The sequence below is a fragment of the Tachysurus fulvidraco genome, chromosome 20 (genome assembly GCF_022655615.1).
Source record: "Tachysurus fulvidraco isolate hzauxx_2018 chromosome 20, HZAU_PFXX_2.0, whole genome shotgun sequence".
NCBI lineage: Eukaryota > Metazoa > Chordata > Actinopteri > Siluriformes > Bagridae > Tachysurus > Tachysurus fulvidraco.
Genome location: NC_062537.1, coordinates 11,034,952 through 11,046,328, shown reverse-complemented (window position 1 = coordinate 11,046,328; position 11,377 = coordinate 11,034,952). Strand labels below are relative to the sequence as shown.

General features: G+C 38.0%; 1 protein-coding gene across 10 annotated transcripts in view; it reads left to right on the top strand.

Moving 5' to 3' along the window:
- Positions 1-11,377, top strand: part of ntm (neurotrimin) — a 367,086-nt gene that overhangs the window by 238,863 nt on the left and 116,846 nt on the right. For 7 of the 10 annotated variants that reach the window (XM_027150958.2, XM_027150952.2, XM_027150968.2 and 4 more), the window contains exon 2: positions 7,165-7,255. In XM_027150958.2, coding sequence (XP_027006759.1) covers positions 7,165-7,255 — 91 coding nt within the window. Of the gene's footprint in view, positions 1-6,706; positions 7,256-11,377 lie in introns of those variants that run through there. The other 3 variants (XM_027151006.2, XM_027151015.2, XM_027151025.2) reach the window with 3 other exon arrangements.

The following is an 11,377-nucleotide window of genomic DNA, read 5'->3' as shown; positions in this document are numbered from 1 at the left end:
CTACATAAAACGACACAGAGCTACTGTACTGTACATAGAACATCACAGAGCTAAGTGCAAACATCCAATATAAAACACTATGGGACAATACAAATTAGCACTGTCCAGTTTGCATACTGTTCTGTATATTACACAGAATCTGTAAACTGAGCTAGTCAGGTAGCTACCATCATAGCTAATGCTACTATTAAACTAAACTGATGATATATAGGGTGGAAATGAAGTCTTCAAACACAGAGGAATTAACACTTAACAAAACACCGTAATCATAGAGTCGTCTGTCTCACCTTTGGCGCCCAGTTTGGGCTCTTGCCGCGTTTCCTGTTAAAGTCTAGTGCAACATTGCAACAGATCCCTGATCCAGTCTTGAGAATGGATTTAATATGCTGTTCTTTTGCCAGAGGAATTTTTAAAGGCTAGCTGAAAACAAAAACAAAACTCATAAACTATTAGTTGTTTTTTTATTCCCGGTTTGGAGAGTCAAGCTATAGACACACACAGATGGTTTATTCAGAATTCTGAGCATATATACCCAACTTGGCATGCAAGTGATGCCAGGCTGTCCACTTGTGCCAGTATGTGGAAAGTTCTGATTGGCCAGGGACAGGAGTTTATTTAGATCTTATATAGAACAATCAGCATGAACTTAAGGAAGGACAACTCCTAATCAGGAGAAGTAGAAAGAGAAGAGTAGGATGTACAGTACAGACCAAAAGTTTGGACACACCACCTTTTCAACAGGACAATGACCCCAAACACACCTCCAGGCTGTGTAAGGGCTATTTGACCATGAAGGAGAGTGATAGGGTGCTGCACCAGATGACCTGGCCTCCACAGTCACCGGACCTGAACCCAATCGAGATGGTTTGGGGTGAGCTGGACTGCAGAGTGAAGGCAAAAGGGCCAACAAGTGCTAAGCATCTCTGGGAACTCCTTCAAGACTGTTGGAAGACCATTTCAGGTGACTACCTCTTGAAGCTCATCAAGAGAATGCCAAGAGTGTGCAAAGCAGTAATCAAAGCAAAAGGTGGCTACTTTGAAGAACCTAGAATATGACATATTTTCAGTTGTTTCACACTTTTTTGTTATGTACGTATATAATTCCACATGTGTTAATTCATAGTTTTGATGCCTTCAGTGTGAATCTACAATTTTCATAGTCATGAAAATAAAGAAAACTCTTTGAATGAGAAGGTGTGTCCAAACTTTTGGTCTGTACTGTATTGTTTTAGAAATTAATTAGAAGCCTGGAGCAAACATCTGGTTTGAAATGGTTTTAGGGTGACATAAAATAATATGCCACTAAGGGCAAAATTGCCCCTCTGTATGCAAAGTTTGGGTCCCACATATTTGGATACTCTATTAATGAAATGTTGAGAATAATGCAATTGTGAGCTAATTAACAGTTATCTAGTAGGCTAGCTTTATGCTAACATATTCTGCAGTACAAAACAGCCATGCAGTACGGATGAGGAATGATAGGAGATGTCTGCTGTTTGGCTTCACATTTACAGTATAAATGAAAATGCTTGAGTGGTGTAGATAAATATAGGTGTAGCTGATACAGAGCTACCTCTAGAACATTTCGAGGGTCTTGGAGTTTTTTCCCTCTTCTTTTGACATACTGAACAATTTATTGTGTTGGCTAAGTCAAGACAAGGTTGTGTTTTTTGTTTTTTTTTTGGTTTGTTTGTTTAAGACAAATTGTGTAGTCAGCCTGTCTATAAATTTGTGCTATTTCTACTATTTAGTCTATAGCCAGCTGAAAATGGTCATTTTCTATTTACTCATCATCTCAGAACAGGGTTTAAACTACATTAATTGCAGTTAATTAATTAAAGCAGTATCTCATAAAAATGCTAAAGAGATCACATCTGTCAATCCACACAGTACACAATACATGGCCACCCACATATTCTCTTGTGTATGACATATTTTGACATTTCCTTTGCAGTCTGCTGCTGCCACTGAGACCTGATTATTACTGGTTCCCAGTGGACAATATTTCTTAAAGGAGAGACACCATATGGTGTGCATCAAAAAAGTCTCAGTAGATTATACAGTTAGCAAAGGGCCACTCTGAGTACTATACTAAATATACTCCCTTTTGTTCACATCTGCCGCTAGCCAAAAGCACACAGGTAAATAGTATATGGTTGGAATGCAGCCCAAATACTCCAGAGTTTCTCCTGTTTTTGTGTCCTCTCACTTTCTAAAATAGTTTTTGAACAGCTTCTAAAAGTTTCCCTCGCTGTCAAGTTTATTTTAGTAACCAGGCAGGCATTTCTCCATACTTCCTGTTGGTTCTTCCTCGATAATGTCTCTATGAATACTTTGCTTGAATTTGAAATTGCAGAAATTTTCTATTACTAGTACTTTAACATGCAGCGCACACCACACTTTCTAGTAGACTGATTTTCAGATGTGCTGTCCTCTTCATTGTACTTTAATGGGTACATGCCACCTATGACCTTCTGATCCACACTAGAAATTAGCTCATTAATATAGCCTGACACACATACCTATTGTTTAATTCAGATCTTCTTATTTGACGTATGCAGAAACATATAACATAGGATTGTTAAGGGGAAAAGTATAATGTTGGTGTCATTCCCTGGGTCGTTAGCTGTGTCCTAAATGACTATATAATATATACTATGCACTTGCACTATGTGCTCTACCAAATAGTGTATGGATTTTAGAAGGGTAGTATTGTATGAAATGGAGCACTAATGGATTTTCTATACTTTATTAAGCACAAAAATAAGCAGTTTCCCAGTCAACGGCAAATGATCAAAATGGTCAAATGCTTGAAATTTGATTCTGTTAGCTTTAGCAGAATATGTTAAATTTAGTAGTATTTTTTTCTTAAATAATAGAAAATTGCTATTGTCAGTGATTATATACATTGTGCATAATCCTGGTATCTGAAGTGAGTTTCTACTCACATATTTATTCTACAAAATGGTGCAAAATAGTAAATACAGTACATATGCAATTTGGCACATACCTATTATTACTAAGCATATTTTAAATTCCTTAAGTTTTTATTCTGTGTTGTTGACATATCTTAAAGCAATTGTTAAAAAAAATTGGTCTCAGGGTATTTATGAGAGTTCTAAAATGAATAATAATCTAACCATGGGACATCCTTGTAGAATGTGTGAACCTCACTTGTCTCCTCTCAAAGTGGAGGGATGTTGGCTCGACTCTGAGGCTCTCTCCTGGGAGGAACCTCATCTCTCCTGCCTGTCATTGTGACCTTATTTTTTTGGTCACAACCATCCACCTCAGAACCATATGTGGAGATAGGGATGTAAATAATAACAACTGGAAACTCAATCTTTGTCCACTTCGTCACCACTATAGACCAGCATGTGGACTTTAACATTGTTGCCATTGACCTCTCTTTTTCCATTACTTGTAAATGAGATCCCAAGCTGCTTACACTCCTTCAGTAGAGGGAACGTCTCTTATCTATGCTGAAGAAAGCATCCCACACATTTCTGGCAGAGATCCATGGCCTTGGAATTGAGCATGATGCTTGACATTCAAAATGATGTGTCGGTGGTCCATTTTTGATAGTGCCTCTAGCCTTCCATACTATATATCCCTTTATACTTAACTTTGTCTGAATATCTTAGCCATGGAACCGAAAACAGGAGTGATGCTTTTTTTATTTTATTTTCGAATTGCCGCCACATCTCAGTTAAAAGTACAGTACATCTTATTTTCACAGTCTTATATATACACTTGCAACTATTGGCTGTTTCAGTAATATTGTTCATAAGTTCCAATTCACAGTACTTAATGTAAGTTAAACACATACAGTCTGGAGAAAACGCATTCAATTGCATTTCTCTACTAATTATACTGAAGTAAATATTCAACATCTTTAAAACAGCTTGCAAACAAGCTCAGCTCAAAAACACAAAATTATTACCTTCCACACTAGGCAATTAGTGACAAAACTGTTCTGATGGTATCATCCATAAATAAATACATTTGTGCAAACTACACTCTCATATCCATGCAGTCTGATAAACACCTTTAACAGTAGATAAATGTGCTGCCAGTTCGTGCATCTCGGTATGATGAAACACCAAACTCTGCACTACAGAGAAAGACTCTAGGACAATATCAGGACAGGATGCTACACATTCCTAACAGTGTTGAATAAATCATTGTTTGCTTTAATCAGCTTGCAATTATAAATCTAGTTGTGTCTTTTTTTTTACCTTTATTGAAAGAGCTAAGGAAATATTAATGCTTTAAGTCTGAAATGTATTTATTTGTTTGCTTGCTTGCCTTTGTCACCTACACACATATATTGCTGACTGACTTTCATTAAATTGACTTGAGTGAGATTAGTAGTACTGCAATGTAATGAATCATCAAAAAGCAATCAATGCTCGTGTACATGTAGGTGTAAATCCATCAGGCCGAAAACATTTGCACTGAATTTGTGATGTGTTATTCGGGAAAAAACAAGCTGGCTTATATTTGAGTAAACTTTGTGACCTAACTTATATACAGGTACATGAGCCTCTTTTTATATATGTAGGCAATGCAGCTTCCTCTTTTAGTTCAACAGTGTGCCAACAGTACACACTTGTAATAGAATGTGATAGAATGTACAGTAAGTGGAATAATGTTTGTGACAGACAAACAATAAAGAGTCATAGTATTGCTAACTTTGGCATCTAATAACAACGGCGATGAGTCGATTGGGAAAAGAAACACTTGAATGTTTTAGGTGAGCTGAATCATATGATTTGACTCTTTGAGAAGAGTTGGGATTCCCATCACATCCCAGCACTGCATTTTGTTCAAATTAATAAATAAGAGTCTTAAAAGCCTCCCAGAATGCGAATGTAATAAAAATCAATTAGAATATGCTCACATGCCACATGCAGTGATTAAAGGATTTCAAGCATGTGTGCTTAAGTGGACAAGTAATGAAGTGGGATTTTTTTTTTGGCTTTGATGCCTACCATGTTTTTCAGTGCTGTCAACAGCATCATCAAGCTTATAACCACAAGTGATGGCAGTGTAAGAACAATGTCAGTACTGATATACAAATAACAACAACAATAAGGTCAGACCAACTGGTTTTAATTCATCATATTGATAGATACAATTACTATCGTAACTATAAATCCAAAATATTTAGGGTAATGAATTGATAAGATAAATGCCACAGGACCTATGAATGGGTCAAGTTCAACACTTGCTTATTTATAAAACAATTTATTTATTAACCTGGATTTATTACACCTTTTAGAAGCTGTGTTTCAGAGGAGTTAAAGCTAGCAATATGCTTCAAAAGCACATCCAATGGCCTCTGAATTCAGGGAGACAACAGGGGGCCTAACACAGAACCCTGTGGGATGCTGTAAATGTGCTTGTTTTAATCTCTAACTACTCTCTCTCGAGGCTGAACAGTGTTTAATGATCTGACAGTTTGATGTGAATTTTGAAATAGTTCAAGCTGACATGTGGTTTTAGGGCTTGGGGCATGATGGCTCAGTGGTCTTCATGTCTACCTCGCACCTCTGGGGTCAGGGCTTTGATTCCTGCCTATGCCATGTGGTTTTCTGGTTTTCTCCACCATTGAAGGCTGACTGGCTTTCTACTTTGTTTATACAATGAACGTGTCCATTGATTGTTCCTGAGCTTGGGTTACTATATGTGCTGAGCTTTATAAGTGTGTAAAGTATAAACATAACCCTGTGTGAGCAGGTATTTTGTCCCACTGTCCAACAACAGCACACACACACACACATACACACACACACACACACACACACACACACACACACACACACACACACACACACACACACACACACCATATCACCAAATCTTCGTGGACACCTTATAATCACATCCAAACTGTTGCTACAACGTTTGAAGCACCCAGAAGCCACAACCCCCCCCCCCCCACACACACACACAAAAATCGACTAATTACACAGTAGACTAAACTGTTTGCTCCTGCTTTAAAAAAAAATGTGATATGTTGTGATGTAATGTGATACATCCCTGGAAATTATGACACATTACATGTCTGTGCCAAAGTATCCAAAGTATGTGAGGTGTAAAAAGAAGGACTTATAAAACGGATCAATTTACAAAGTACTTCAGAGAGAGAGATGGAAGCTCGGAAATCTTAAGCAACTAGGGAAAAAAACAAAAGCAAAAAAAAAAAAAAAAAAAGACAGAGTAAACATAGGAAAGTGATTCAGACACTCATCTCTTCCCATCTAAGAGCAGACCCACCATCCAATTACCACATCCTTGTCTGTAATTGGTTTATATTCCTTGGAATGACTGAAGACGCCTCTCCATTCATAACACACTAAGCAACTATTAATCTTCTTCTCCCACGCGCTCATGCGAGTCTATTGGACGGTTGAGTCCAAAACGCCTCACAATTGTACGCCGCGTAATGTGCAGTGAGGACGCAATGTAGTGCACTAACTGTACAGGTCTAGAAAGAATGCATTAGCTGTGCGGTGTTTAACAGAAGAAGTGAGGCGCACGCGGAACTGCCTTTTACTGCTATTTTTTCTTTACTTCACAACCAAAGAAAGCGTGAAAGTATATATTTATACATGAACGTACACACGCGCGCGCGAAGCAAATCCTTATCCCCAAACCCGTTGCTCTATGTGTGTGTGTGCGCGCGCGCTTGTCCGTGCGCGCACACAAACACGCATCCCATTTACAGCCAAAGACCGCTGAGCAGCCACGCACGCGCTCTGAACTTTAAAGTAGTCCAGAGTGTAATCTGGCCATTATAGGGGATTTCGATCGGAAGGGGAAAAAAGAAGAAGAATAACAACAACCTAAGCAATTCGTGCAATGCGAGGATAGTGTATATTTGCCACAGGACTACACAGACTTTCAGTAAGATGCTAATCCTGTGACGGCACGAGCGGCTTGCGCGCGCTCCACCCGCTTCCAGTGCGCAGGGGATTTCCGTCTACCTGCAGAGACATTCCGGATTAAGAAAGCAGCTCTAATGGCTCTATAACACACTTCAGCCGCGCGCGCGCGTGTGTGTGTCCAGTGAAGCGGCATTGGGAAAGATGATGGGAGAGTGTGTGTGGCGGCGTGTTGTGTCTCTGAGTCTCAGGTTGATGCTTGTTATTCCTGCAGGTCTGCCGGTACGGAGTCAGGGGGACACACAGTCCGATAATACCGTGATGGACAACATAACTGTCCGACAGGGAGAGACTGTCTTCCTCAGGTACGAACTGGGCCTTAATTCCTCTATCTATCTATCTATCTATCTATCTATCTATCTATCTATCTATCTATCTATCTATCTATCTATCTATCTGTCTGTCTGTCTGTCTGTCTGTCTGTCTGTCTGTCTGTCTGTCTGTCTGTCTGTCTGTCCATCTGTCTGTCATCAGTGTTGATCATGTGCTTGTCTCTGGGTCTACTATACTGTACCTTGTCTTAGAACTATTTTTTAATTTTGTCTTAAGATTGTGGCTTCCTGGATCATTTCTTGATCACTGTCTGCTACGTCTTTTTATTATGCAGCTCTGGATGTCTTTTTAGTTGGCATTTGATGCCAGTGGGAGCTAAACTAGGCTAAATGTATTGCAGTTAGACTTGATGAGGTTCAGCAGTGAATCTTTCCCCATCATTAAATGCTGCTGTCTTTTGATCTAGCTAAATACGTTTTGTTTCTTTGTTTAATGTTATTGTGCAATTTTTTTTTTAAGTTCAATTTCTTTTTCAGGGTTCTTACTGTCCAACATGTGTGGCTTACACTGTTTGTAATCAGCATGAGTCCATTAGCATTATACAGTCTTATTGAGATTATACATCATTTATCTACACTATATACAATTACAAGGTAACCAGTATCAGCATAATATTTGCAAATGACCTTATAGTGACGTTGACGACTCCCTTTGTGTCACCCAGTCACATGTTATCTTGTTATCAGTAAGGGGTATTGTACTGTATTAACCTACATCAACACCTTAGAGTGTGACACTGGCTTAGAGGCAAGCACATTACATAGGGTTAGATGAAAGCATGCCACAGGTTAAAGCAAGTGCTATTATGTTTATCCGAACAGAACAAATACAAATATATACTAAATCAACTTGATTTCAACTCCTGGGTCCAAAATGTGTTTCTTTTTTTTTCTCTCTTATTTATTTGTAACCAGTCGCGTGTATGTTCACATCACGATCATAAATAATGATGACCCACATGATTATGCTTATGACTGAAGACATAGGTCAGGCTTTAGCGCCTGCATCATGTGGCATTCATTAATAATGCATTAACATGCAATACCGTTGCCAATTTCATAATCATATGCAATTGCTCAGAATGGACAAATGTTAGCTTCTGACCTTTTAGTTAGGCACAGTTTCAGTTTTGATATTTTCCTCTTAATTACATTTTCACAGCATCACAATGAATATCATCCCATGTATCCCAGAGTTAAACTTTGCTCTCAGATTCTCAGAGACATTTTTTTTTCAGGACAAGACCTTGGACTTACTGTTGATTTTTTTCCAGCATCAAGCTTGATAAATGTCAGCTTAGTCATTTAAGTGTGCCTTTGTATACAGTAAATCACTCTGGAGTCCTGCAACTCATAGTTTTCATGACAAGTCATAATTAAGGGTTGTCACTGTCAGAGGAGCTGCATGTAGTGATGTAGTCTTTCATTTCTTCCTGTCAACAAATCTCTCTCTCTCTCTCTCTCTCTCTCTCTCTCTCTCTCTCTCTCTCTCTCTCTCTCTCTGTGATTTATGTATTTCCTTACTTGGTACATATAGGCCTTTGGTTAACCTTCTCAACAATAACCACAGAAATGCAATTATATTTTTTGGTGTATGTTCTTTTGGGAAATAAATGATCTCAGGAATGGTTCTAAGGTACAATTCATCACAGGATGCTTGCTTTTTGAGTTTAAGGAAGAACCATATCTAGGACCGAATGCATTCGTTGCAGCGAGTCAGTAAAAAACAAAATAGTTGCTTTGCACCAAACATGACACTGAATTATTTAATGTTGCAGTTTCTTCACTTTTAGGTCTGACTCTTATTCACAGTGGAGTTTAAAAATAAATCTGGACATGGTGTCTAGAAAAATACACGTTAAAACCATGCTTTTCCAGCATCTAAGACACGAACAAACTGCACATGGCAACTTGGTTCACTAAACACAACACAAAGCTCTTATCCTATTCAGTTACAGCTTAATTGTATGCATCAGACAGCCTTCTATAGCAAATCTCTTCTAGTTTACCAGTTTGCAGAATATGAAATGGGTGTGATTTATTTATGTATTTGCTGTATACTAGAGGTCTTGGGCTCCACATGCAGCCTTGCTACTGGCAATTTCCTTTTGAGGTCAGCCTCCTGGGTCTCCACATCAAAAACCAGTGAAAAAGATGGCTTCGAAATGGCTATGATGGCTTAGCAAATGCATAAGCAAACAGCTTAGATAGACTGCATTCTTTGTTGTTGTTTCTAGAGAATACTGTTTGCAGTTTAGAGAAAGAGATCCCTTAAAATTCTTTGCCGTCATTTTGATTGCATCTCCCTCCAGTCAATCATCCCTCCCATGTTGACACCTAATATATCTGCTGTCCTTATCAGCGAATTCCAAAGCCTGGGGACTAAATCAAATCCCTGCAATTTCCTCCCAGAGTTTACCTTCAGGCTGCTGCAGCCTCTGTACATCTGTGTAATATTGGAAATGCTGCATTCGATATTTAATAGCGGCTCTAGGTAGAGTCTGTTTGTTAAAAACAGTACAGTAGCTGAGTTTAGACATTTTGACATTTATTTGTTTCTTTATTTGTTTCTTTAACTGACATTATTTAACACATCACCTAAAACGAACATGCCATAAACTTTACATCAGAATTAACACAGTAACGAACTCTTGTCTTAATTTAATTAAAAAAAACAAAAAACAATTAAATAACCAACCAAATAAAATTAATATAAGAATAATTTATTAAGCATGTTTTTCAGGAATGAAGTAAATATTACATCAAAAATACCACACTAAAATATTGTTGCCTTGTGTGTGAGTTTTGATTAAAGGTTTAGTTAAAAGTGGAGTCTCCGTTGTTTGAAAGCCAATGTTGACATTGTTGAAATCACCAAAACAAACACGCCCCTAACCCAAATGGGTCCCACCCCTGTATTGATAGCTCCGCCCACACATACATACGTAACCCAGGCAACTAATAGAAAGAAATGTGTCTTTATCATAGCTGAATGGAAAACAATACGATTGCAGATAAACAAACAAGCAAAAATGACACACAGGCATAATCATGCAAACAGCATATATTAGTTCTGTGTAACAAAGCAAAACCAACGTTACTCAACTATCGAGAAGGAAAAAAGCGACCTCGGCGTCCCATCTCAGGCCTTCCCGCTTCTTCGGTTCTCTCCAGGAAAGCTGATCCTATATTGACATGGGTCCTATTTCTTGCCTTATCGTAAGCCTTTCTTCGCTTTTTTCTTTGTTTTTATCCACCATTTGTCAGTGTTAAAACCGCTTTCAACCCTAACCCTAACTCTGACAAGACACCACCCTTTCTGCTCATTTGCTACACTTTAGTTTTGTTTTTGTTTTGTTTGGCAGCCCAACGCAGTTTTCTAAAGCATTTCTCAAACAACGGAGACCCCACCTTTAAGGTGATGTGTCGTTAAAACTTAACACCATGCTGATTTGACCCTTGTATTAGTCTTAGGGGATTTTCATACATCCTTCTTGTTTTTTGTTTTGTTTTTTTCTTTAATAATTAACCAAGTAAGCCAAATTGACAAGGCTTCCCGGATCAATACTGCCCCACTAAATAAGATCTGTGATTGTTAACTGCTAAAACGGAGTCTGAAAATTATTCACGCTTTATTAATGCTGAAATTTGTGATCTGTTATTTATTTGTTCATTAGTTTGTTAATGAGTTGTAATGCATTTAAATTCTCAGTTTGGAATTTCATGTGCTGATTTTCTGTAAGTGCACAGATTTTAAAGTACTGTTTTATATTAATGTATGAGCTCTAATACATTATTGTTTTTATAGTAACAGCTCAGTGATGGGGGGTTTGTATGGTATACAATACAATATACTCTCCATATAAAATATTACAACAACTACTACTACTAATAATAGCAACTGAACAATATTTCTTTGCATTGTTTATAAGATGTTGTGGAGATTTTGGTTAAGAGATGTTTATTTCATGTTTATGGAATGGAAGGAAGTTTCCTTGCACTTTCTGTTGCTCAGTTACATAATAAACTGTTTTGTTGTTGTTGTTGTTGTCTTATAGTCTTGTTAACTTCAAGACATGTAGAGACTGTGTGTGG